Here is a 27,203-nt window from a genome sequence, read left to right on the forward strand (position 1 = left end):
TTAACCCAGCGGCACTGCCAAACGCCATTTATTTTGAGTAAAAAATAAGCCACTTCTTTCTTCTTACAACAAGACGGACTCGTCAACCTGGTTGGTCCCACCTGGTCCCGGTCTCCCCAAAAGGTCCCTCGTGCTGCCCGGCTGGCCAGAGCTCTCAGGACAACAGGGTCCCAAGGCAGGGACGTGGCACAGGGGAGGGGGAGCCCGGGCATGTCGCCAGTGGGCCGCCTCAGTAGCAGTCGGCCTCATTCCCCCCCAGGACGCCCACCGTGGCCAGCATGTCCTGCAGGAGCGACTGAGGGCTCTTCTCCACATGGTCGCTGCTCTCGGCCAGAGCCCCCTGAAGGCCCTCCAGGTCCAGAGACCTCAGCACGGCCAGCACGACCTCGGGCTCCAGGTCCCCCAGGGGCTGGGCCTGATCGCCCGCCTGCCACCTCTGCAGGGCGGCCTCCACGGAGGCCACATGGGGGCTGCTCCGGGACTCCTGCAGGCTGCCGGAGGAAGCCGTCTTGGCCCTCAGGAAGAGGAGAAGATCACAGGACTTCTGAGCCACGGGTCGGTCACAGTCAAACAAGGCACGAAAGGCGAACTCAAAGAGCCGCACTCGGCAGAGCGGCTGCAGGGCCTGGGCCAGCGGGCCGACGGGGGCCGCCACGGCCGGGGTCACAGCACAGGGACAGTGGGAGCGGGGCTGGCCCAGCGTCTGCTCCAGGAACACCAGCGCCAGCTCCAGGCCCTGAGCCCGGACCTCCCAGTCCAGATCCTGGCTGGCGACCTGGAGCACCCCAGCCACAAACTGTTCCGTGTCCCCTGCCACGTCAGCATGGCTGTCCCTGAGCCACTGGGTGAAGACCTGCATGACGGCCCTCCGCGGGAATCCCTCTGAGTCTGTGGAGAGGATGTGCAGCAGCTCCGCGAGCAGGCTCTTCTGGAGGACAGAGAGGCAGTGGGAGGGGAGGGGGGCAGGCAGGGCCCCCGCGGCCGGGCACAGAACCCCCGCCCCAAAGAGAATCCCCTGCCATGCAGGTCCGGGGCAAAACCTGCTCTTCCCCTCAGCCCTCCATCTGCTCGTGCATCAAACAGGGGTGACCACATCCAAATGACAGGGCTGCTTGGAAGAAGAGCCGGGGATTCAGGAAACATCCCTGACAGAACCCTGGCCCCAGACTGCCTGACCCTGGGTGGCCAACCCACTAGGCCCTGGGCATCAAGACAGCCGCCAGGTGTGGGCTACCTGGGGCCCCACCGGCTCCTACCTGCTGGCCCCCTGGGTGCTCGGGGCCGGCGGGGGGGACACACAACCCCTGGCTGGAGAGCTGCCCCATGGCAGTTACTGCGCTGGCACGGACGTAACTCTCAGGATCTCGTAGGAGCTGCTCGGTGAGCTTGGGTACCTCCGAGGCGAGGAGCGCGTGTCTGAAGCCGGCCTGCCCTGGGGGTCCAAGCGGCCACAACCGGCTGTGACCAAGGCCAGAGCCCGCAGCCTCCTCCCTCGCTTCTCCAAGGGCAGGCTCGGTGATCTGCTTCCCAAAGCCACCGAGAGACAACCGGTGTGTCGAGGCCAGGCCCCCTCCCGCCCAGCACTCACCTCCCCAGTGTCTGGTCATCTGGGTCAGAAACTCGAGGCCGGAGTCCCTCACCTCCCAGCAGGGGCTGCACAGACGCTTCTGCAGCACAGGGAGCAGGTCTGGGGCAGGAGGGGCAGCTCAGAGGGGCCCAGGCCAGGCCCGCCCTGCTCCCAACTGCTCACCCCTGGGACTCCCTCGGTTTAGCTGGGAAGGGCCCGGATTACCTCTCAGGAACAGCAGGGCATGGGGATCCAGATCCCAGCAGCCAGGGGTCTTGGGTGAGCTCAGGAGCCACCTGAATGTGGCCTGGAAGGCCTTCTTCAGAACCTGGAGCAGGCAAAGCAAGGCTGCAGGGCCAGGAGCAGTGAGGGGGGAGCTGGCCTGCCTGCCCCTGTCCGCCACCCGGTGCTCCTGTCCCTGCTCTGTGACACAAGATGGGGCCCCGGGGGCAGGGAGAAGGCAGCCCTGGGTTTCGTTTTTGGGAGGCAGAAGCACCAGGCAGTGGCAGAGCTGACATCCCGGGTCACGAGACAGGAGGAGGAGACAGCTCCCGTCAGGAACCCCACCACTGGACAGACTCTCCAGGCCCTCTGTCCTCAAAGGCGCAGGCAGCCACCAGGCCTGCCGTCCCAACCTCTAACTGCCTGCTCGACGGCAGGGGGCGTTCACCCCGCACCCACCAGAGCCCAGCCACCATGGGGCCATGACAAGGAGCGTGTTTGCAGAGAATGCTGACGAAGAGTTTGGATCCCAAGTGCAGGGCCCGTCTGGCTCCAGTCCCCACTCTCACAGAGAATTCCCTGCTCTCCATGGCTCAGCTCCCCTGGTGCTCAGTCCTCACCACCACTAGCTCCCGGGTCAAACCCCGAGCCGCCGCCTGCCCCTCAATTTAGGAAGAGAGTCTGGGGGCACCTGGGTGGCTCAGTTGGCTAAGCGTCCGACTCTTGGTTTCAGCTCAGGCCATGATCTCAGGGTCGTGAGATGGAACCCCCCGCGTCAGGCTCTGCGCTCAGCACAGAGTCTGCTTGAAATTCTCTCCCTCTCCCTCTGCCCTCTCCCTGCTCTCTACCTACACCAATCTAAAAAAAAAAAGCAGCACCTCCGGTCCCACGGAAGGCCCTGTTCTAGAGGCCTGAAGGGGTCCTCCCCACACGTTTCCCCCTCCACCCCTCTCTCCCCCTGCACCCCGTGCCTGTACCGTGGGGCTGGAGTCTGGGCTCCTGAGATATTCCAGAAGGACAGCGAACACCTGCGTCACCAGCTCTCGGGGGCCTGAGACAGACATGGAGGAAGCACCCAACCTTCCCCTCCAAGAGCCTCCCCAGCACAAGAGCACGTCAGTCCGAGGAAAGCAGGGGACAGGACCCACGGCCAGCCGAATCCCACCCGCGCCCCCAGAGAGGACGCACAGAGGATGGCGGCCCCGGCGCAGCAGGCAAGCGGGGCCCGCGGGGGCGCTCTGCCTTACCTGTCCCCTCCGACAGCGTCCCCAGGAAATCGAGGGCCGCCCGCTGGACCCGCACGCACCCCAGCAGGAGTGCACAGAGGTGGCGCCCCGCATCAGAGGTGGGCCTTGCTGAGCCCCCGCACAGCTGCAGGAGGGTCACCGCGGCCCCCAGCAGGGGCGCCTGAGGCCAGGGGCAGGGGCGCTGGGGCTGGGAGAGAGGGGGCAGTCAGTGCAGGCCCCCAGTCCCCCTGCCGCTGCAGACTCGGGCCCGGGCCGCACTCACCAGGGGCAGCAGCAGCTCCAGGTGGGCCAGGGTCCGGCACAGGAGCCCCACACAGGCCGCCTTAGAGGGGAGGAGCATGTCCGCCGTCATGGAGTCACCCACGATACCGTCCAGCACGCCTGCGGGCCAAGCCAGAGGCCGCGCCCAATCAGCGGGCACCTCCCACATGCTGCTGCAGGCCTCGCTGCCGGCCACCCACCCTGCAGCTGCCACCGCATGCTGGACCAGGACCGGAGGCTGGTGACGCGCCCACGGTGACATGGGCTGGCCAGAACTGGGCTCTCTGAACCTGCCTACGGGGCTCCTGAGCCATGGAGCCCAGCTCTCCCCACAGCCTGTTCCTGGGCCAGTCCCGCTGCTCAGGACACTGGTCCCTATGCTCAACACGGGGCTACTAGGCACACGTGGGTCCCCTTCGCTAATCCTCGGCACACCGCGAGGCTGAAGCAAGATCAGTCACAGCAGGGGAGGCCAACCCCCCCATCACCCTGGTCACAGAATCTAGACGCATCCAGGGGGACAGCCGGTGTGCCTATTCTGGGTCGGGAACCACCATGTGGTGCAGGCCCACGTAACCACCCAGCTACTCGGGCCACCTGGATGACGCCCACCAGGGGTGATGCTGCCCTGTTCATCCCACGGTAGGGACGCAAGATGAGGAGCAGTCAGGCCTGTGACAACAGCCCCTACCCAGGCCCCTGCACTCTCAGCAGGGGTGGCGAGCTGGGTACCCTGCTGCCCACTGACTTGCCCCAACACCAAGGACACGCCCCGGACCCCAGTGGCCTGCCCTCCTGCACCTGCCCACCCTTAGGGAAGCAGCATACCAGAGGGTCCGGGGTCCTGAGCCGTGGCTTTAAGGACACAGGCCAGAGGCTGGAGGAGGACAGCAAAGGCCTGGGCCCTCAGTGCCTGTGGACTAAGCACAGAGGACACAGTGAGTGCCGCTTCCCGACCCTGGGCTGAGCCGGCTGCCCCGCTAACATCCCCAGCAAGTCTGGGGCAAAGAGGCCAGTGCTGGTGATCCAGACACCCTCTTGAGAGACAGCTTCCTTGCAAGCACTGTGACCAGCACTCAGGCCACCAGCACGCAGGCCACCAGCACGCAGGCTGCCAGCAGGGGACTCCACGGAAGCTGCTAGAAAGCACCTCCCCAGGCCCCAGGAACAGCCCCTCGAAGGATGGGCCACACCTGCTCCAATGGACAGTGCCTACTGAGGGCCAGGGGGATGGGAGGCCCACTTCCTGGGAGCGTTCCTGGGGCTTCATCTCCAGCGTTCTTGCGTTCAGGGTCAGGTGGGAGGCTAAGCTAGCACAGAATTCTCCCTCCGGGCCGGCTGCCCAGCCCTCCCCTGTCAGACTACTACCTCTCCTTGAACATCTGGAGAGCCTGGAGCCCAGAGCCAGGCTTGCACTGTACCCCCAGCCCCCCTCTGGGGAGTGGGTCCTGTGGCGACGTTCACCCCCAACCTGGACCAACATGACCACATCTCATCTGCCCAGAACCCTGGAAACACGCCCTCGTTCTTCCCATCTTTTTGGACCCATGCATCCTGCCCTCTCCCTGCGGGAAGCTGTCTGACGACTCCTGCCTACTAGGTCCCCCTCTATCATCCCGGGGCCCCTAGAATCCACCCCGGCGATGTGCTAAGGCCACTGGGGAGGGGGGCAGAGGGCAGCTGGGCAAGCGGATCCTGGGTACAAATCTAGCCCTGCTCTGAGCGAAGCAGCCCCGAGTCTGTTTTCTCTTTGGGGAGCCTACAAAGCTTTTGTTTGAAAACATTATTCTGTCTCTACAGCACGTGGATGCCACAGCCCCCGGCAAGGCCTTGGCAGTAACCAGACTATGGCCCAACTACATCCCTGATGGCCGCCTCTGACTCTTCTCTGGTTTCAGGAGCTCCCCAAAAGCTCCCTGACCATGAGGGCCATGCCCGAGACCTCTCTGCCTGTCCTCCCACGACATAAGCCCCAATCCTTACCAGTCCTGCAGTTTCAGGATCCCTAACGCCAACGGCCCTGCTTGGGTGGGGCTCAGATGGCTCAGAGTTTGAGCCAGAGTCTCCCATAGGCCGCAGCTGGAAGAACTCAGCCCAGGAGAGCTGCAGAGAAGCCCAGAAAGTAAATCAGTTCTCTGTCCTGCCCACCAAAGCTCTCGTAGTGCCCGACTGCCACAGCCCTGGACTGGGTATGTCCAGCTGAGACAGAGTCCTTCCTAGGCGTGCGGGCTTTCAGACCCCCTCTGGCATTCCCCTGCCCCTGGTTGGTGCCCTGCGGGAGCCCACAAGATGTGGCCCCAGATCTAACAGCTACCTTAAGACTTCCCAAGAGAAACAGCACCCCCAACTCCTGCCCACCCCCGGCTACACCCCAGAGGAACTGACCGGGCCACACTGAGGAGAAGATCCACCAGCGAGTGTGCAGCCGGGACGGGGTCTTTCTCCAGCAGACCGGCCACGAGCGGACTCAGCCGCACCCACAGAACTTGCGTCCAAGGGTCGTGGCAGTGCCCGAATGTGGTGGTCAGGACGTTTAGAGCCTGTGTGATCTGTGGGGTAGCTGTGGCGCGCAGGGACTCTTCGATGTGACCCACGATCTTCTGAGCACACGCCGGCCAATCACCAGCCTGCAGGCTGGGGGGCCCCCCGGCTGGGCCTGGCATAGACAAGCCCAGGATGTGCACCAGGAGCTGCCCGGCTGCCGAGGCCACAAACAGGCTGGAATCTTCCTGCAGGGAGAAGATGGTGTCAACGGCACCTGGGGTAGGGGACAGGGCAGGGAGAGAAGAAAACGGGCTTCAGCTGGGACAGAATCCGAGGGAGCGGGCAGAGATGCTAAAACCACTGAGCGGCTCTCATGGCCAGACTTCAGAGCCGGCACCACTAGGGCCCCCGCCTCCCCTCTGTTCAGAGGTCGGGCAGCCTGCATGGGAAAGCTCCAGGGGCAGCAGCGTTAGACCCTTGCAAGGAGGCTTTTGATCCTAATTAATTTCAAAGTCACCCCCACTGCTGGATCTGCCCTGTGAGCCAAGGACACTGCCGTGACCTCGAGGCCCCCCGCCCCGTTCCCCCATGTGCTCCTTACAGCAGCGTGACATTACAGCCACTTTCAGACACACAGACGTGGCTAGCAAGGTGCCATGATGTCCCGGGTCCCCACAGATGCGGCAGGGGCACTCACCGCAGTCGGCCAGGAAGTGCAGGGCACTGGGGTGCTGCGCCAGGGAGCGCAGACCCTGGATCCAGCCGCTGCGCACGGTGGGGGAGGTCCAGGCGGCTCCTCCTAGGGGTCCCGCCTCCCCAAAGAGCTTGGGCAGCAACTCCCCCTGCTGGGAAGCAGAGAAGGAAGTGTGAGCTGGGCCCGGTCCCAGGAGATAGGTGGATCAGAGACGGTTTTTCTGTCGTTCAAGGGTTAAGGCAATTCTCTGGGACTTTCTCACTCGCTGCCAACACGAGGAGCCCACAGGCAGCTGCGCTTCTGGGAGGTGCCAGGTGACCACCAGTGCCGGCCCCAGAGGCCCCCAGCACGGCCACGTCTGCCTGCCAGGGGGCAGCTTTGGGAAAAGAACTGGGTTTTAAATAAAAGTTCTCAATCCTGTTAGTTGTTTACTTCAGAAATCCTCCCCCCAAAACAGTACCATGAGTTTTACCTCCAAAAGTCCACCTCTGACGAGGACATTGGGCTCCAGGACCCCGATGGTCTCCACAGCCTACTGAACTCCTGAGCTGGGGCTGTGGGGTCCACCAGGGCACCCACCCTCCTCCGGGTATCCCCTACTCTGGATGCCCCAGCAGACCTGTGTCCGGCCACCCTACTCCTCGCACCTGTTCGAACCCTTTACAACCCGGCCGCGACCCCCCCCCACCCCAGCTGGCAGTGGCTAACTCCCCACTCAAGCTCCACCGGCTTAGGGACGCCCACGGTCCAATCGTGCCTTGTCCTACACTTCCTGCCAGGGTGTAAGATTCTCGTTCACTACTGGGTTTCAACAGTGTGTGGGAAACCCGATGCTGCCTCTTACCGAGGCTGCTGCTTGCTGGTGCGGCCATTCGCTCCGAGCCCATCTGCGCCACAGCAAGGGCAGTCAGAGCCTGTGTCGTGCCCAGGCCAGGCCACAGGGCATCCTGTTCGGCTACAGCCCGACCCTCAAGATGCAAGGGGCCCCTCCGATCATCTCAGACTCCAGGACCAGGGACAGCGAGACCTCGGACACAGACTCCGACTGCTCAGGATAGGAGTCTAACTCTACAGCGGCCACGGGCCCCTGAGGGGCGCCATGGCTGGCGGTTCACAGGGAAGGCCCCCTGTGGGAGCCTTTGTCACCGAAGGGGGACCCTCCCAAAGTGAAAGCCCCTCGCCAACGGGGCGGGTACAGAGGCTCAGCCCCTGCCTTGCTCAGTCCGTCTGCATGTCCCCTGCCTAGACACTGAGACTGCAGAGCAGCTGTGGCTGAGGAGGGGCCCGTGGGGCTGTGGGACCTCCCAGGAGTCTGTGCAGGGGCAGCCGGGAAGCGAACAGGAGGCCACCCAGCGCTGCGGGCCCCGGGGAGGGGACAGCAGTGGTGGGGGAGAGCAGCCTCTCTTTGCAGCGGGAGAGCCCATCCCTGGCCCGGGCCCCTCGGCCCTGCAGGCAGCCAGCGGCAGACTCCTGCAGGTCTAGTGTGGGCGCTGCCACTTCGGCGGGGCTCCTACATGAGGCCTCCCCTGTCTCCTCATCTGCGAAATGAAGCCCGCTGGTCTGCTGCCTGGCCACGGCCACCAGGATAAAATCAAAGTGATCCTGCAAACCTGAAGAGCTTTACAAACCGCAAAGTACCACGGGTAGCCGTGCATGAGTATGTGTATCCCAGGAGAACAGCAAGCACAAACTTAGGCCCCAAAACACACTTTGGCGTAGCGAGCTGCCAGAGAACATCCTGGAAAGTCGGTCCACAGCAAAGCTGTGCCGGGCTGCACCTCTGGGGCGTGTGCACTGCAGGACTGAGGGGCGCCCATGAACAGCATCCCGAAGCTGCTGAGAGGACACATGCCTCCCCACTACTGTCCTCTCTTCAAGCGACTGCATCACACCATGGCCTTCCCAGGGCCCTGCACACACTGGGTCCGAGAAAGTTGATGTGCCTTCCTGAGAGCTGGTGAGGCTCCGAGAGGTGCCAAGAGATGCCATTGCAGGGCCAGACATGCTCCCATTGGGCATCACCTAACCAACCCAGCTGTGCCCGTGCAGGGGTGTGCAAAGCTGTAAGACGCACGGCTCTGGGGGGCCTCTCCAAGCTCCATGCCTTAATACTACGGAGAAATTCTCGAGTCACTCATTCATTCATCCAACAGGACTGACTGGGATACCAACGGTCTTGCTTAACCGACACATACAGCTCTCCTGTCACAGGGGGAAACCAAGGCTCGGAAGGCTGAGTCAACCCCAGCTCTGATTCCAAAAATCTGACCCTTTTACTCCAACATCATTCCTGGCCAGTTTTTCAAAGAAGGATCACACTCAGGAATAAAAAGCTGGTGGTACAAGTCACGACATGGGGCAGCGCACTTCAGAGACCGAGGGGCCATGGAGGCCGCCACTGTTTTGTGCACCTGCAGAGAAGTGAGCCATGTACTTCTCGGCAGGGCACTCAGGTAGGAGGACCCAGGCTCACCTGAAGATACTGGAAGCAATCTTCCTGGGCTGCCAGTACCCCCGTGAGGCGAAGTGAGAAGGCGAGGACTCTGGAACTCAGGTCCTGGGGTTTCAGCATGTGGCACAGCAGCTCCACCAGGCAGGGGTTCCCCTGTAACAACAGGAGACTGGACCCTGGGGGCAGGCCCAGCCAGGGAGGGGGTCACTGGGGCATAGTGATGCAGCTTGCCCTAAAGGACCGTTCTTTTTTGTTTTTAAAGATTTATTTATTTATTTGAGACAGAGACACAGCACATGCGTACGCATGCATGCATGGGTGGGGGAGGAGCAGAGGGAGAGAGAGAATGCCAAGCAGACTCCCCTCTGAGCATGGAGCCTAACTGCTTGATCCCATGACCCTGAGATCATGACCTGAACCAAAATAAAGAGTCGGACGCTTAACCAACTATACCACCCAGGGGCTCCCCCCTTTCAAGTTTTATTTGTTTAAGTCATCTCTACACTCAACATGAGGCTCGAACTCACAACCCTGAGATCAAGAGTCGCACACTCTTCCAACTGAGCCAGCCAGGCCTCCCCAAAGGACCATTCTTCTGGCAATTCCCAGATCTCTTTCTCTCCCACTGTTAAATTTAGGAATCTCACTGGAAGAAAATATTTGCAACAACCACAACAAAGGAGTCACGACCCGAACTCAATGGGAGGGCACAAACCGGCATCACCTCCACATCAGGTAAGGGACGGGACAGGAAACACAAGGGCCCAGCAAACCAGAACAGGCCTTCTGTTGCTGCTGACTACAACAAAAGAAATGCAAATTAAAGCAGGAGACCACTTAACCTCTCAAGTGGATGCTTTTTCTTACACCAAGAGTCCTACACGCAAGGAAGTAGAACGGAACAGCCATCCTTTTCCAGATGTGGTACCAGAGAGGTCTATACCCCGCAAAGCCACGGTTCAAAGGCACAGGTGGGCAGAGGGAAATGTGGGGCACAGGCTGGCAGTTTCCCGTTGAGAGGCCCTCGTGGACACAACCACCAATGAACGTGGCTCAGTGAGAAGGAAAAAGAACAGCATGAAGAAGAGAGAAGCATGAATCTGAGAAACCAAGAAACAAGTCGGTGAATCTAAAAAAGCACCAACTGTAAAAATTAAACAAGTTTTGATGGGTTTTAAAACAAGAGGGGCACCTCGGTGGCTCAGACAGTTAAGCGTCTGCCTTCGGCCCAGGTCATGATCTCCAGGTCCTGGGATCGAGCCCCATGTCGGGCTCCCGGCTCAGTGGGGAGTCTGCTTCTCCCTCTCCCTCTCTCCCTGCTTGTGCTCTCTCTCTGTATCTCTCTGTCTCAAATGAATAAATAAAAATCTGAAAAAAAAAAAACAAACAAAAAACAGATACAATCAAAATTCTAGACAATAATAACATGAAAATTGTGCTGGGCTGGAGTTAAAGTGCTCTGAGATCCTCCTGTTGGTGGAACGGATAGAGAGTCTAGTTAACTTTTGACTTTTTTTTTTAACTTTGACTTTTAAAATCCAGTTTCTGTGAAGGTAACCACTAAGGAACATAAGTGGAATGCATAACTTCAAAACCAGAAAAGGAAAAAATTTTAGAAACAAAAGCTTTATCAATCCAATGGAGGGCAAAAGAGGAGGAAAAAGGAACAAAGACACGGCATGGAAAGTTCTGAAAAAAATACTAAAGAACATTGGTTCGAATAGAACAGTAAGCTTGACAAATGAAGCAGATCGTCTGTTCAAGAGTTGCTCATACTAAATTGAGAACAAGCCAGAACTGAGGAAGCAGGAAGCAGGATGGGGCAGAAGGGCTGGGAGCACAGCGGTGAGGGCGCAGCGTGCAGCTTCCCGCCTTCGAAGAGCGGCTGCAGCAAGAGGAACAGCCGACAAACCGGACTTGAAAGCAAAAAGCATCACCGGTGCTTTCGGAAGAAAGTCGCTGTGCAAAGGTGGAACGGTCTACGCCTACACGGACCTATCTAGCTTCGAGATTTGAAAATGAAAATACAAAATGGAACTTCAAGGAAAAACTGTTGAATCCACAATCCCAGGGTAGGGTCTTCCCATCTCAAAAACAATCCAGCAAACCAATGCGTAAGGACACCGTGGGCCTGCAGTGTGCAGAGCGCGGAGGCCGACGGAATACAGGCTGGCCGGGGGAGAGGCGAACTGCGGGCAGCACCCCGCTTCCTTTAAAGGGAGGACCGTGCTGCAAGATCGCACTGCGGCGTGCTTGTACCCCGTGTGTGTGAACTGAAAACCCATCAGTTGCACACTTCGGGTCAATTCCCTGGTATGTAAATTATGTCTCAAAGAAACCGATCTAAAAGTAAGTTTTACAATTTGACTACAACCCAGGCCGCAAGTGAGGACTCTACAAATACCAGAAACGCAGCAAGTAAAAATTGCGCTCTGCCACAGTAAAAACCTGGACGGATACAAAGAAATCAAAATATACGTATTTTCTAAGTCTGAGAAAATAAGTTAAAGTCAATGATAATAAGACACGAAAACCCCACATTGTGAAGCTAAAAGATACCCCTCTAAATCGCTTATGCGTGAAGGAGAAAAAAATCACAATGAAGAGTGTGAAATATCTCAAAACAATGACAAAAGCACCTCAAAGTAAAACGAGCAGGACGCAGCCTCCAGAGAAGTGTGCAGCCTTACGTGTGTGTATTAGAGAAGAGAGACCGAGATGTTCAAGTCAAAGGAGAGGAAAAGAGCAGGATAAACCAAATGAACTAACAGCAGAAATTAATGACATGGGCTCTATCCTAAGGTCACTACCAGCCAAGAGATCGATTGTCTACGTGAAAAGAATTACATAGGAAGCCAACGTTATTTATACTAAGGAACATCAGAAACAAAGACATCTAATAATATGGGTGTGATTATATAAATTACAGTCCGTTCACACAGCATGGAGTCGATACAATCAACACATTCTACAGAGAAAACTCCCACCATGATGGTAACAGAGAAAAAGCAAGACACCATGTTATATCTATGGTGTGACTTCATTTTTATAAGACAAATGCAGCTCTGGGGCGCCTGAGTGGCTCAGTCGGTTAACCGTCTGACTCTTGATTTCAGCTCAGGTCATGATCTCAGGGTTGTGGGATCAAGCCCCTAGTGGGGCTCCACGCTCAGCGGGGAGTCTGCTCAGATTCTCTCTCTCTCTCTCTCTCTCCCTCTGCCCCTCCCCCCACTTGCACCAGTGTCCCCTCTCTCTCTCTCTCTCAATAAATAAAATTAAAAAGAAAAACGCAGCTTGGGCGCCTGGGTGGCTCAGTTGGTTAAGCGACTGCCTTCGGCTCAGGTCATGATCCTGGAGTCCTGGGATCGAGTCCCACATCGGGCTCCCTGCTCAGCAGGGAGTCTGCTTCTCCCTCTGACCTCTGACCCTCTTCCCTCTCGTGCTTTCTGTCCTTCTCTAAGAAATAAATAAAATCTTTAAAAAAAAAAAAAAACGCAGCTTTATGATGTGTTAGGAAAAAGGGCTGAGAAGAAATTAAAAAGTTGATGGTGGTTTAATTTTTTTCTTTACTCCTTCATGTTGTTCAAGGTTTATCTAAAGAACACGTATTAGTTTCATAATAACAAAAAGTGATTTCTTGAAACAAATAAACGCAACAGTAACAACAAAATAAGTTCCTCTGCAGCCATCTAGCCTGAACTGAACAAGAAGAGGCCTGAATCAGGGCTGGAAGCAGATAAGAACTTCAGGATCAAGCTGTCCCCTGCTCGTTCCCTCAGGCTTTAGCTTGATGTGTCCCTAACTAGCCAGAGGGACTCTCTAGGATGTGAAGGAAAGGAACCAGGGGGTCACCCCTTCCCCCTGCACAGGGGAGTCCCCCGCACCCTCTGGCCTCCAGGAGACAGTCAGCAGCAGCACCCTCCCCCTTACCAGCTTCAGTTATTGTTTTAAACCAGTCCAGCAGCTTCTCCAAACAGGTGTCATCTGCCATGGGCTGCCTGGGGTCTGCCAGAACGGCACAGAGCGCCGGGAGGAGTTGGGAGCACTCTGGGTCCATGGTGAGGCTGGAGATTCCTGCAAAGAAAACGTCAGGGCCAGGTCCCACCCACCCTAGCCACAAGCAGCCCCCGTGTCTGCTTGGGCCAGGCGCTGAAAGACCGCATGCCAGGATGGATGCAAAACCTCAGCCTGGGTGGTACTGGGAGCCGGTCAGGAGCAAGCAAGGCCCTGAGTTCGGGTCTCCCGGGCTGGAAAGGGGCCTTAGGAGCTCAGAGCCTGCCAACCTTGGACTCCGGTGGGAGGGGAGCAGCACGATGCTCACCCGGACAGCGCGTGGGCCAGTTAGGGGTGTGTGTGCGCGTTCTGGCGCCAGCCACGCGCATGGGGGCAAAGCGTCTCTCCCGGGGGTCAGTGCGTCCGCATCCTACACCCCTGCCGCTAGTAGCGCGGGGAGGGGGAGGCGCTCCATCCACTGTCAGTCCCTCCCGCGCCGGGACGTGCACCTGCGAGGCCTGCCGGGGAGGGGACCGGGAGCCCCTCGGTCATGCGGTCAGGGCGCGCTCCCTCGGGAGGCTGGGGCGGGCAGGGATTCTGTCGCAGTCGGGAGTGGGTCTGTCTGTCCGTCCCCGGTGAGGCTAGCTCCCTGAGGAGGGAGCCCTCGCTGAGGGAGCCGCCGCGGCCCCGGCCGGCCGACGGGCCCAGGGGAGGAGGCACGAGGCGGCGGCTGCAGTCCAGCCGGCCCCAGGCTGCCCCCGGATCCCTGGTCCTCCGTTCGGACTCCCCGGGCCCGCTGCCGCGGCCCAGATCCCTCCCGGTGCGCGCAGCTCACCTGCGGCGCGTCCCTCGGCCGCCGCAGGCCCCACCCCGGACCGCGCCACTTGCCGGGTCCGACGGGGACGCGCACAGGGACGGCGGCCGCGGGAAACCCTCAAAGTGCCCGGAAGGCCACTCCGGGAGCCCTGGGGGCCCACACGTAGGGGCGCTGAGACAGGCCGGCGCCCAACCGGTAGCACTGACCCATCACCCTCACAGAGACGCCGGTGGTACGTGCCCGAGGACCCAGCGGGCATTGCGCCCAGAAGGCGGGCCTTCTCCGGAGGAAGGGGTGGGGCCAAGGCCGGAAAAGGCGTGGCTTCGAGAGCTCAGGGGACCAAGTGTGTGGGAGGGATGCACAACCGGGAAGCGGCATCCTCATCTTTAAGGTTAAGTCCCTGGTCCTTTGGCCTCAAAACTAGGTCCTCAGGGCCCGTCAGCTGTGTGCCAGAGTCCTCAAAGCCAGTGGATAAAAACAAGCCTCATCTTGGGGCGCCTGGGTAGGTAGCTCAGTGGTTAAGCCCCTGACTCTTGATCTCAGGGTTGTGAGTTCGAGTCCTGTGTTGGGCTCCAACAACAACAGCAACAAAACAAGCCTCATCTTCCCATAGCGTCAGTGTTTCAGCAAGTTTTTTGGGGAACCAGTAGGTACATATTAGAATATAGAAAGCTGAATTCTTAGGGGTACTAAGCTAAAAAAAGAACTTTAAGGGGCATCTGGGTGGCGCAGTCAATTAAACGTCTGCCTTTGGCTCAGGTCATGATCCCAGGGTCCTGGGATGGGGTCCTGCATTTGGCTCTCTGCTCAGTGGGGAGCCTCCTCCCTCTCCCTGTGCCTGCGCTCTGCCTACTTGTGTGCTCTCTCTCTCTGTCAAATGAATAAATAAAATCTTAAAAAAAAAAGAACTTTAAAAAACATTGACCTTGATGGGTGATCACTCCGGACACCCCGCCCCTTAGAACTATTTGGGTGAAAAGGTTTGAACTGCACAGTTCTCTTCCCTGAATTGTGATCCCTCATTGTAAAATGGGGATACTAATATTTGCATGGTTGAGCAGTTGTGGGGGAAAAATATCTTATAGTAGCACTGTGCTAAGTGCTTCACTTAATATAAGCCTGGGTGATTCACCACTTCGAGGAGGGTGGGTATTATTACCATCCCCTCAGATGAGCAAACTGAAGGGTAGAAAGGCTAACTCCTAAGGCCGTAGAGCTAGTGGGCTGGCATGGTCTGGATCTGAACCCAGGCAGTGTTGCTCCACAGCTGAATACTATACAGGTCTACCATTTCGTACCTGAAACTTTTGAAGACACCTGGTTCAGAAAATGTAATTGTTCACACTTTAGATAAGTTACATGGTACATATATGCTGTATGTGAGATTACAATCCCAGCAGGATCTGATGCCGCACACCATAAACCAATGCATTAAAACTTCCCTGGTGAGACTCATTAATATACCCTCCAAGTGGAATACAGAAGCATTGCACATAGCTTCAGCTCAGACTTTTGTTGGCAAATGAGTTGAGGTCAGAACAGGTTTGGCCAACAACAACAACAAAAAACACAAAGAGAAGAGCAGGGGCATTGTGGAGCCCCAGGAGTGGAGTAAGAGGTACAAGTGCAAAGGTAGTTTAGCTAGCAAAAGCTCTTGTCCGCCTTGTGGGCAATACCTCGAGGAAATAAATGAGTCCTTGAGATAATCAGCTCCGTTTCTCCTGCAACAGCCTCTGAACCACCTGTGGCTCACCCTCTTTGTTGTGCAGGTGAGGATGCAGAAGACAAGAGGGCCATGAACCTGTAGTAGGTGTTGGTGACAGAACTAAGAGCAGTAATAACCTGTCAGGCAATTCTGCCACACCACACTACAGTGGTGTGGGGATTCATTCATTCACCCCATCAAACGAAGTCTGTCACATTGCACTCGTCCTGGAACGGGCAACTAAGCACTTTACAGATATTGACTCATTTGAGCCTCACAACACTTTTCTCCACTTTGTATTTGAGGAAACAGTGGCGCAGAGAAGTTACACGACTCCTTGGACGCCAAATATATATTAATTGAGCACCTGCCTGAGCCAGACCCTTCCAAGGGATGGAGGTACGGCTGTGAACTAAACAAAGCCCCTGCCCCAGAGAGCTTACGTTCTAGACATGGAATGCTTTTGCGGATAATGTCACGTGGCTGGGGGAAAAAAAAAGAAACCAGGGTGAGGGGACAGAGTAGGTGCCCTTGGAGACCTGTATGAAGGGGCAAGAGCACATCCTACTTGCTAATAATAACTTAAATAAGCTTTGGAGTCCAGTGCCCCTAAAGATCTTCATGATGCACACTGAGTGCAGTGCAAACTCATTATTTTTTTGTTGTTCTGGGGCTACATCAGAACCCAAAAGCCTAAGTTATCCGGGAGGATAACTTTCTGAATGCCAGGTGTCCAGAACGAGCAGCCTGGGACATTGCACAAGCCCCTTGTCCCTTTCAGCGTTAACCTAACAAATACTAGCATCCTGCTCTGGTGACTAACGCACAGGCTTATCGAGGAGCCTCCACGAGAGAAGGTGGGGGACGGACTCCAGAACCGTTAAGCGCGACCCGCAACTTCCAGCACGGCCCGGCTCTCCCCGCCACCTCCCCGCGCTCTGCGGGTCGGCCCGCGGGTTTCTCAGCGCACGCGCACGGTCGGCCGGACTCGCCGGCGCCGGCCACATCCGGGGCTCCGCAGGCGGCGCGGTTACCATGGCAGCGGGGTCGCGGCTGGCGCGCGGGCTGGCGGGCCCGGAGGCTACGGGCGGCCGGCGCAGCAGCTCAGCCCGACAGCCGCGCCCGTAGCGCCGAGGAGCGGCCGGGCAGCGCCGCCGCCATGTCGCTGGGCACCGCGGAGCCGGCCTCGGAGACGGTAAGCGCGGGGGGCCTCCTCGTTCCCTCCAACTCTCCGGCTCTCGGGGCCGGGCGCGGACCGGAGGAAGGGGCGCACGGCCGGCGGCCGCCGGGTGACACCAACCATTATTGTTACCGCATAAGAGCGGCCCTCGGGCCCCCGCCCGCGTGCAGCCGGCCGGGCGTCCCCGCCCCCCACCCGGCCTCCAGCCGCCCCTCGACCCCGCCCGCCCTTGCACAGGCCGCCGTTTCCAGGAAGCCCTCCCGGACGCTGCGCCCTCGCCGCGCGGCGCCTGCGAGGCCCCGGCCTGTGCCGAGCCTGCGACCGCGATCCGCGGGGCGACGGAGCCCACTCTGTAAGTGCCAGCGCACCCGTGCCTCTGGGGCGGGGGGCAGCGGCCGGGGCGGCCGGCCCGAGCCATCCGGATGTGCGGGGGGTGAGGGTTGGGGAAGCCCCGGGCCCCCGGGCCCCGGGAACAGCGCCCTGCCCAGCGCCGGTTGGAAAAGGCTTCCCTGAGGAGGTGCCTCCAAGCTTCCTCCCTTGGGTGAGGGCGAGCGTGCTGTCAGCTCGTGCCTTTTCCGAGTATTTTTGGCGCCCCTGCTCTTCGCTGGAGGTGTCAACGTGGATTAATGAGCGGCATTCGGGGGCGGGGGGTGGAGAACGAGGCAGTAAACCGCATTAACATGGCCTGTGCAGAACGTGAAACAGGCCCATGTGGCCGCGATGGGTTGCAGAGGACTGCTTTAGGCTGCGTGCCTGGGCAGGTGCCCAAGACGCCCTGGATGTCCCTGACCGGAAGGAGGTCTGAGTGCAGAGGGGCCAGCAAGCACTAAGGTCCTGGGGTGGGAAGGTGGGATGTGTTCCAGGGCCTGAAAGAAAGCTTGCTGGGACCTCGTGGGGGAAGGTGGGAGCGGGCCTGACAGTGGACAGCCTCTCAGGCCATACAGGGAGTTTGGACTTTATTTCCCGGACCGTGAGAAGCTTTTGGAGGGTTCCAGACAGAGGGCATTTTGCTCACTTTGCTTCCTTCTCACGGAGAAGGCTGTGCTGGGCAGGGCTACACAGAGCTCAACCAGTGCAGAGCGTCCCTCAGGACACTAAGTCCTGCCTCACCTGGAAGGCTGGCCCACCTACCCGGGATTCACTCACTGCTCCTTCATCTTTAGAAAGTGACTTCTTAGGTCGTGATTGTGAGAATCGTGAGCACTAGAGAAAATGTAGAAAGTCAATTTACCCGTGATCTAACCACACGTGATCCAACAAGATCACGTTAATGTTTGGTGTATTTCCTTTCGATCTTTTCTCAATGCAGCTCTTCCCACACAGCGTTTAAAAAAATGTAAGATCATATTTAAATTGTTTTGTGACCTTTACCATTTAATTTGTTGTTAACATTTTCCCCACAGCCACACGTTTTCAAGAGCATGATTTAAAAAGTCGGAGCTGTGGCTACCCCTACTTTATCCGCTTCCCTGCTTTCCCTCTCTCGTTGGCACTTTTTCTCTACTAGGAACAGTGTGGCTGTAAACATTCTTACACACTTAGCATTTGTTAAGGCCTTTCCACGCGAGGCTCTGAGGACACAAAACCAGGTGAGCCCCAGTGCCTTGGCCTCAGGGAACTCCGTCGTGGAAGAACTGGTGTGAAGCTCTCTCAGCACTTAGGATGGTCCAGGCTAACGTGTGGCTTTCTGCTGAGCTTGGATCTGTTTGAAATTAGATAAGAACCTCTTGAGAGCAGGCACTGTGCAGTCTGTCCGTTCCCCCAAGTGGACTGCAGCTGCCTCCGGGCTGGCTGGTGAACTTCCCAGAGCTCTTACTCTGTGCCAGGGGGCTCACTGCGCAGTGGCTGTATCCATGGAGACTGAGTGGGGCTACGTGGCTGTATACAGAGCCACAGGGGTGACCTGGAGCCTGAGTGGAACCACCAGTGATTTAAGAGTCAACACTTGTGAAAGGGCTCAGAGATTCTAGAATAAGACAGTAAGAGCATTTATTAGGCATTCACTACGTGTAACGTTCTGTGTCACGTGCTTTACTACTCAGGTGGCCCCCTGGCCCCCCTCTAACCTCTTGTACGATCCCTGTGCCCTCCTGCCTCCCGACCCTCCTGCAGCCTCACAGCAGCACAGCTTGCACATATTTATGACGGCTGCCCTGAAGACTTTGTCTGCTAAGTCCATCATATGGGCCCCTTCAAAAGCTTCTGTTTCTGCTTTTTCCCCTTCTATCACTCACACTTTCCTGTTTCTCTCTGTGTCTCTTAGTTTCCTGCTGGAAGCTAGACTAAATGTTACAGCGTGTAACTAAATACATCTAGTAACTAAATGTTACTAGAATGTTACAGCAGCTCTGGGTATTGATTCCTCCTCCCCATGGGACTGATGCGGTTTGCTTGGTGGTTCATCTCTCTGCTGAGTGACTTGACTGACCCTGCAGTTGATCTCCCTACACTGTGCAGCCTCTGATTCCCTGCTCAGATTCTTTCTTGTGTGCATCTTCTAGCCTAACTACCTCAGGGTCACCCTTGGGTCAGCAGAGGCCACTTTCTGCTCAAAGGTTATAGGTAAGCCCCTTGGCCTGTCAGATCTTTGCCCTTCACCGCTGCGTGTATGTGTATGTGCGAGTTTGGTGTGTGTGCATGCACAATGCATCCGTGGCGTGAGTGCGTGTGTGCCTGCGTGTGTGCACGCGCGTGTGCATGTGGTGTGTGTGGTGCGTGCCTGCAGGTGTGCGCTCACGCTCGTGTGCATCTGTGGTGCGCGTGCATGTGTGGTGTGTGTGTGCGTGCACGTGTGTCTGTGGTGTGTGGCCTGGAGGTTGCAGTCACACGGCAGGAGTTTACAGTTTTGCCCACCTGCAGCCAAGGACTAGCAGCTTGGGTCTCTCCTCTCCATCTCCCCTGAGAGGGCAGCTGAGCCGCGCACGTGGCCCCCCAGACTTCAGAGATGTGTGATTTTACCTTTAAGCCTGGCTTCCTGGGAGCTGCTCTTGCATCGGAGTTTCTTGTTGAACCATTGTTTGGTTCAAGTTTGTGCCAAGGCCCCTAGTGCCCGTGAGCTTGTGCCCCTTGGTTGATCTAGGTCCGGTGTAGAGAATGTTTCCAAGTCCACCCTGAGCCTGCACCTGGTGGGTGCAGTCTGATGCTTGCAGGCAGCCTCCCTGAGCCTCGGACTTGACCGTGACCCCAGGAAGGCTCTCCTGGGCCTGTTACGGTTCCTCTTGCTCTGCTGGTTAGCTTTCTGCTGCGATGATCACAGAGCTGGGAGGGCTTTATAATTGCTCCCCACCACGTCACCGTGGTCTTCAACTTGGCACTGGAATCAGGGAGGTATGGGGATGCTCCACTACCCGCTACAAATAAAGCCAGTCCCCTCGGGCTCAACTGTTAGCCTGCCTCTTCCTCTGGGAAGGACCTCTGTGCCTCAGGGATGGACGTGTGTCTCTCCTGGAGTGACACCCCTACTCCAGGAGGGGGTGCTGGCCTTCTGGGCCTGACCTTCCCTGCGTGGAACCTCTGCCCTACAAGCAAACCACCGTTGGGGCGTCCGGGGCCCAGATTTCCTAGCCTGCTACATCTGAGGCAGAGCTTACACCCTACTTCTCAGAACCGCCCCCCACCATTCCCCACCATCCTGCCTGCACCCACCTAGGGCGGGTCTCTCTGAACTAGTTTCTGTGGGATGGAGTTTGGGGGGCGAGGGGTACCCCAGACTCCCACTATCCTTCCCCACATTTAGTAGATTTTCTTGAATGAATTGTTGTATGCCTCTATTGTTGCATGCTTTTAGGTCAATTTCCAGAAACCTCAAACAATTGTTTTGTAACTTTCTGTGTTCAATGGTTGTTGAAGAGACAGTTGCCTGAGCTCCTCACCCCACCATTCGGGAAGACGGCTCCCAGATAGTGCAGCCCTTCCCCACTGTCACCATGTACTGAGTCCCCATAGGCCCCCGCATCTCATATAGACACGCCATGTCTTCTCCCCCACTGTATGTAGACTTCCGGTGCTTTTAAAAATCTGGTAGAGGAACGGGTCCTCTGTGGTCCAGGAAGCTGAGGTGGAGAGGGTCCATGGCATGACCCACGTCACACAGCTGGCACGCAGGCCTGAGGCTGCTCCAGGCCTCCGCGGGACTCTCTGCCCGCCCGCCCACCCGCCTGGCCTGCCTGCAGCCCCTGGGTTCCCGCCTCACAACAGTCAGGGGCAGTGTAGCCCACCAGCCTGGGGCGGCACAGATCATGCTCAGGGAACTGGCCATCAGCGTGTTCGCTGTTTTTAATAGTCTGTGGTCTCTCTCCTGCCGACTAAGGGGCGGGTCTGTGGCGGCTCCGCAGTTCCAGATATGGCTGGCAGGGCGCAGGTGGTGACCCGTGGGGGCGGACTGGCTGGGGAGAAGGTGTGGTGGGCGAGCACACCTGTTGAAGAGGGAAGTCACTTGGTTTTATCCACCACACACATAACATCATTCCCTCGTTGAGCCTTCAGGTCATCACACAGTTTTCAGGGTTTTATTCAGTACAAGTAATAATGACGAGTGTCCACAAGAGAAACCTTTTGCTGCTCCTCTGTAGTTTCCAGCAGGTTCACACCGGCCGTTGGCAGGTGCGTCCTTTGCAATGCCAGGGCACCCGGACGCGGTTGCCACAGTCGCTCCTCTGGTCTTGCCTTCCCCTGCTTTCCCTTCCTAAATGTTGCACGTTGTATTTCATACACTTTGCTCAGGGAAAACTCTCTCTAATCGGCATGTGCTATTTACCCCTGAAAACGTCACCTGTTCAGGGACATTGAAAACCTAAGTCCGTGGCTGGTAAAAGATCCTGCTTATTGGAGCACACTTCCTTCCCCGGCCCCGTGTCACGCCGCACCCCTAGTCCAGACTCTGTTTCGGAGAGCTGGCACGGGATGCTGCCCCTGTTTCCAGCGGACCTTCAAGCTGCTAGCAGCATTGTTGATTAAGTGCTGATCCTCAGCCCTGCAGAGGATCTGTGTGCTTTTCAGAAGGCAGCAAAGTCCTGCTGGGAGGGCGCCTGGGTGGCTCAGTTGGTAAGGCGACTGCCTTCGGCTCAGGTCATGATCTGGAGTCCCAGGATCGAGTCCTGCATCGGGCTCCCTGCTCAGCAGGGAGTCTGCCTCTCCCTCTGACCCTCCCCCCTCTCATGTGTGCTCTCTCTCTCTCTCTCATTCTCTCTCTCAAATAAATAAATAAATAAAATCTTTAAAAAAAAAAAAAGTCCTGCTGGGATAGGAAGTGGGTTCCACCACAGCATGGACGGCTTGCTGAAGTACGCTGACCCCAGCAGCCCGGCACAGATCATCGGTTCACAGGAGGGGCGTGCGGTCCTAACTCCCAGCAGCAGCTTCGTAAATCAGCAACACAGCAGTCCGAAAGGATTTAAATTTTGTTCCTCCTTTCTCTTTTTTTAGGATTTAAACTCGAGTCGGTGAATTACATGGAAACACTCTTCTCTTGAGAAACGACATCCTAGTTCTGGAATTAGGTGTACCGATTTTATCCCCTCCCCGCAGGGCCAGGGCAGGAAGCTTTATGAGTCCAAATAACGCACGCATTAATGAGTGTGTTTTTTTAGAAATCACTTCAACTTGTTCTGATCGGGAGCCACAGACCCCTCGGGCTTCGATGTGAAGGTGAATGAGAGCACACTTAAACCACGTGGAATACGAAGTCCTTTTAACCTGAACTGTTTCTTTAGCGACAGGGCCCAGCGATTCTGTGCAAATGGTGTCGCTAGGCGGACAGACGTGGAGCAGCCCTGCAGGCAGAGATTCCGCTGTGCCCCCCACCCCTCCGCTCTGCTGGGCTGAGCCGTCCGGCGCCGCCTGCTCACTTGGACTGGGTTTCTCGAGTCTCCGCCCCCGTAGTTGCGGCTCTTGCCACCTTGTGTGTGTAACCGTGGGGGGCCAGGCAGGTGCCCGAAAATTTCAGTGTTTGCATCTCTTCTTCCAGGGAGATGACGGTCTGTCTGCAATTACCTTTGACTCTGACTTTGAGACGGTGAGTGTGGGCGGGGGGCAGCCGCTCATCCCCGCCCTGGTGCCTCTGCCCTTGCTCATGTTACTGAAACACTTTGCACCAGGTCATTCCCCACAAATGTTGAGTTCAGAGCTGAATATAAACTCCACGTGCTACTCAGCACCTGAAGAGTTTGGAGCCCTTCATGGGTTGTAAACAACTGTGGTTATAATTTTAAGACTTGTGTCCAGGTGTTAGTCCTGAGTAGAGTATATTTGAGGCAGATGGTAAGCTCCTATCCTGGGTCTGGTTTTGGCTACAACCCCCCGGCCCCCCTGGCCCCCAGTCCCGACACGTGAGGGGAAGGAGGGGGCTCCGGGAGGAGATAGGAGACCCTTTGGCAGCCGCAGCCCTGGCACTGCATGGTGTCCTGGCCTGATGGCCTCCGCGGTCCCTGGGATGCAGGAGCTCGCTTGAAGGGTGAGTGGACAGCACAGTCCCCAGGCAAACCAGCCTCCAGCTTGGCCTCTCTGTGTTCACGTGGGAAGCTGTGCTGGGTAGAGAATGAAGCCTTCCAGCCACATGGTGAAAGACGAGCCCGGGGAGCATGTCTCCAGCAGGCAGAGTGATCGACGGACCTCAACACAGAGCCCTGAGGGCACGTGGCACCAGCAGATCCCCATTCCACCAACAGCTCTGTGCACTCAGGGGAGCCTCTCGGGCCCCTTGTCTGCCATGAGGGACCCCTGCAGCGTGAGGGATGCCCCCCTCAACACCACTGAGGAGAGGGGCCCAAGATGCTCCCTGAAGTAGGGATGCAGCCCGTCTGCTGGGTAAAATGCACAACATAGAACTCCTTGTTTCCACTGAAAGAGAAGTGAGGGGCATTCTCTGTCTAGTGGGAAGCAGTTGAGGAACACAGGCGTGGAAGACGTGTCACTTACCCGGGCATATAAGTAGTGGGTAGGAGAACTCACTGGCATCTGGGTTGTCCCCGGAGACGGAATTACGACAGGGTCATTCCTCTGCTGCACCTTCCCTCCGCAGGGGGATTTGCAGCCGCCTTAGTCACAAGGGTTTCTTCTTGCCAAATCCGCCGTCGTGGAAGGGCACAGCCTGGTGCTCCAGGTGCTGGCATGAGGACAGTGGGGTGGTCGAAGATACACCATTTGTGGGCTATCTTCAGTCTGTGCTTATGTAGTGTCGCCAGGGCTTCCAGGGACCTGGCTCAGCCAGGGCGTGGCACCGATCACCTTTCCTGCGGTCGCCCCACTGTGCCACGGGCTTTTTCCTTGGCTCAGACTGCGCTCAGGTCTCTGCTGAGTTAATCTCCCTCTCCCTGCCCTTGCACCCGCTCCGAGCCATCCCGAACACACCCGTGCTTCCACCACTGGGGCCGCTGGGCTGCTCTGGAAGGCTCAGCGTGCTTTACCTCGTCTGTCTTTCTTTCAGAAAGCAAAAAGGAAAAGTTTCCACAAACCTCCACCCACATCACCGAGTAAGTATGACCGGGCCCCTCATCTCTCAGATTTCTGCAGTTAAACACAGAAAATGGTTCTCAGAAGCTGTCCTTCCCTGGCGTCTTGGGAGAAAGATTACGAATGTCTTCCTCAAACACTTGGGGTCATTGAAATGCAACACTTCCACCGCTAGGCTCCGTTTTGTGTTAGGGTCTTGCGAGCTGGCGCTCTTGGGGTCCCCACCTTACCCCGTGGCCCCAGTGGTCCCCGTTTGAGGAGGCCCTCGAGGGGCTGAGGCTCCTGAGTCACTGTCCCTTGAGCCCCCGGCAGATGCCGTGTTTCTGGCCTCTTGTGCTCGTTCCCCTTTGGACCCGCTTGTGTCTTGGGAACGCTGCCGCGGCCAGAGGACCTCAATCCCCTCCTGAGTCCTCAGAGCTGCTGTCGGCACACTGAGCAGGTGCTGTGGTTTCCTGTGGACTCACCCTGGCTGCCTCCGCCAGGTGCTTCTGTGCTCCCTGTTCCCAGCAGGGGTGGCAGCTCTGTCCGGGAAACACCATCCTTGGCCATAGATAAGCAGGCGGCTGCCCTTCAGGCACGAGGCTGCAGGGGTGGGTCCTCTTCTGCCCCGGGCGGCTGAGCTGAGCTGAGCTGAGCTGGGCGCCTTCTGAACAACAGATAGTTACTTCTCACAGTCCTCGAGGCTGGAAGTCCAAGACCCGACCAAGTCTTGGTCGGGTTCTGGTGGCTGTGCTGCGGACAGCCACCGCTGGATGGTATCTCCCATGGGGGAGGGGATGAGGGAGCTCTGTGGGGTCCCTTTTATGGGGGCACTAATCCCATCATGAAGGCCCTCGCCCGTTATGGGCTAACCATCTCCTGCAGGCCTCACCCGCTCCTGCGATCACAGTGGGGGTTAGGTTTCAGCATAGGGCTTGGGGGGGGGGGGCACAAACGTTCAGTCTGTGGTGCATGGGGTCCGTTTAGACAGCCAGCCAGCCTCTCGTTCTCCGCCATTCTGACATTGCTCTAGAGTGTGGTGAGCCACATGTGAATTTTATGCTTAGGAATGTCTTTATGACAAAGTTTAAATCCTGGATTGGCTTCCTTTTGCTTGCCAAAAACCTGAGGCCATCCCTGACTTTATTACACTTGTACCTATGTTCCTTACATGCGTGTACATTTCAAACACACCGTGTCACGTGTATGACGCACTCAGAGAATACCAGCGGACTTTCATATTAGCCCAAGAAAAACATAATTAGAAGGATAATTCCTGCCAAGGAAAGAGTGTTTTCTATTACAAAGAAATATAAACGTTAGAGAGAAAGCACCTATCAGTTTGGATTTTTGATGTCCTTGCTCTCCTTCCATGGAGGAAACAGAATTGATGTGAAAGTGTGGTGTTTGTGTTTTAAACCTTCTAGTTTTAGAAGCATTTTGTGTTAAGTCCTTCGTGGCTACAAGGTGGCGAAGGTAAGGATCGCAGCGTCTTTCGTTATTCTTACCGGAAGTCAGCATTTCGAGTGTTTAAACCAGTAATAATCAAATCGTTTTTATCTTGATTTCTGTAAACATCTGAATTGTGTTTCGTGTAAGTTACAATGGTGAGAACCCCCAAATCACAACTTGAGGGGGCTGCCGAACCTCAGCGGCCCCGCATCTCCCCACGCTTCCTCCTGGCAGCCTGGCGGGGAGTGTCGTCTTGCACTGGCACTGATCATGGGGTGCCCTGCTCCCCACTGACCTGCATGTCCTGTCTCCCGCGCTCTCGTGCTTCTCTGCCTGGGCTGGCATTGCCCCTCACTCTGGCTGGCCAGGTCTCAGCTCCGAGGCCCCCTTCCCTCACGGCTTTTGGAGCATGTGTTGAGGGGTTGCGCTTCTGTCTGGATTCCTGGGCCATGCCAGCAGTGACTGCGTGTCCTGTTCACGTCACAAGTGTGGCTCTGTAATGCCTAAGCCAGATCCACGTGGGTTTGTAGCTTCCAGAGCGCGGGGGGCTGGGTGCTTGCCGCCCTGCTCACCAACGTGCTTCCCAGCCCGTTTCCTTCTGCCTTTCCTGCTTTGGTCTGTGTGCGTGCACGTTTCCTGAGGAATTCTTACGATTCATTGATGAATCACATACATTTAGGAGGGAAATGTTACTTGGGGAGCTGTTTCCCTGGTTGCGAATTTACTTTAAAGTGAGCCCTTAAATGGACAAAGTTTGGAAGGCCTTCAGCTGTCCGGGTGAGCAAAAATGCATCTGGGTCTAGTGAGTCCTTATTCTCCTGTTCTAAATAATAATGGGACATTTCTCATAAATTTTGAAGCCATGGAAAAAACAGAAATTTTTTAAAAAATTAAATATATTAGACTTAGGTTTTCAGGACCTGCTCTAGACAGACATTTCTTTGCTAATTATCAGCATGTTTTATGAGTAAGTTTTCACATAAATTTGCTATATCTTCCATAATTAAAAAGATGAAATTCCAGATTAAAAAAGGACTTTAAAATATTTCCCTTGTTTTGATAACAAAATCAAAAATGTCCTGGAAAGGTAAATTTTTTATCATTTCTTCTAGATTTTTTAATATATTAAGTTCTTGATATTGCTTATGTCACTGTGTAGCAAAATGAAAAGTATTTTACAGTGTCGAGTATAAAGGACACAAAATTGTGTTGACTCTAACCGCGACAGTGTCGAGCTACACACGCGTCGTAAAACGTCAAATATTGGTGGAATTATGGATTTGCATTTTTAGATAAATTTCCCATTACGTTATGTCTTTATAACAAAATTTTTTTAAATGTAAGTATATATACATATCATGACTGTGTTTTTTACTTTTGTCACAATAGTCTTGTGAATATTCTATGGTACTGTTTTTGTCTCTCTAAGACACTTATGTTGAGGGGGCATTGATCTCTTGCACCTCTGAAACTGTATGTTGACTTTCTAGAGTCACCTTATTACTCTAAGCCGAGAAAAGTGGCGTCCTGGAGATCTTTGAGGACAGTAGCAAGCATGCCTCTTGGTAACAGAATGTCCTTAACCCCACAGAAGCTGTGGCTGGGAAGCTCAAATCAAGGTACGTGGTTGCTCCGACAGAGACCTTTCCTGCTCCACAGGAGAGTTTTAGGAATTGCGGGTGGTGATTTAAGATAGAGTTT

The 27,203-nt window shown here is 56.4% G+C and overlaps 2 protein-coding genes and 1 long non-coding RNA gene across 16 annotated transcripts in view; 1 reads left to right on the top strand and 2 right to left on the bottom strand.

Annotated features, from left to right (window-relative positions):
- On the bottom strand, nt 1-13,996 carry BRAT1 (BRCA1 associated ATM activator 1). 5 transcript variants are annotated; one of them, XM_073886275.1, is made up of 14 exons: nt 13,756-13,996; nt 12,858-13,001; nt 8,949-9,103; nt 6,479-6,626; nt 5,683-6,055; nt 5,281-5,400; nt 4,126-4,217; nt 3,299-3,417; nt 3,037-3,223; nt 2,767-2,840; nt 1,793-1,895; nt 1,589-1,687; nt 1,257-1,432; nt 1-925 (listed from the first exon to the last, which is right to left on the bottom strand). In XM_073886275.1, exons 1-14 carry the CDS (start codon nt 13,994-13,996, stop codon nt 230-232), a joined length of 2,727 nt encoding a protein of 908 aa, XP_073742376.1. In that variant the 3' UTR covers nt 1-229. The 5 variants fall into 5 exon arrangements, with proteins under 5 accessions (XP_073742376.1, XP_025719511.2, XP_025719510.2 ...); XM_025863726.2 differs by having other exon boundaries at nt 1-928; XM_025863725.2 differs by lacking the exon at nt 13,756-13,996 and adding an exon at nt 13,430-13,730 and having other exon boundaries at nt 1-928.
- Nucleotides 13,997-16,479: 2,483 nt separating this feature from the next.
- Nucleotides 16,480-27,203, top strand: part of IQCE (IQ motif containing E) — a 45,188-nt gene continuing 34,464 nt past the window's right edge. For 5 of the 10 annotated variants that reach the window (XM_073886348.1, XM_073886349.1, XM_073886350.1 and 2 more), the window contains exons 1-4: nt 16,481-16,637; nt 22,588-22,635; nt 24,046-24,091; nt 26,993-27,121. In XM_073886348.1, coding sequence (XP_073742449.1) covers nt 16,602-16,637; nt 22,588-22,635; nt 24,046-24,091; nt 26,993-27,121 — 259 coding nt within the window. In that variant the 5' untranslated portion in view covers nt 16,481-16,601. Of the gene's footprint in view, nt 16,638-16,842; nt 16,975-22,587; nt 22,636-24,045; nt 24,092-26,992; nt 27,122-27,203 lie in introns of those variants that run through there. The other 5 variants (XM_073886351.1, XM_073886357.1, XM_073886353.1 and 2 more) reach the window with 5 other exon arrangements.
- On the bottom strand, nt 17,976-18,558 carry LOC141371386 (uncharacterized). The gene is made up of 2 exons (XR_012376319.1): nt 18,439-18,558; nt 17,976-18,324 (listed from the first exon to the last, which is right to left on the bottom strand). It is a non-coding gene; the product is annotated as an uncharacterized lncRNA (long non-coding RNA).

The sequence above is a fragment of the Callorhinus ursinus genome, unplaced genomic scaffold (genome assembly GCF_003265705.2).
Source record: "Callorhinus ursinus isolate GAN/ISIS: 27379988/994484 unplaced genomic scaffold, GSC_fseal_2.0 scaffold70, whole genome shotgun sequence".
Lineage (NCBI taxonomy): Eukaryota > Metazoa > Chordata > Mammalia > Carnivora > Otariidae > Callorhinus > Callorhinus ursinus.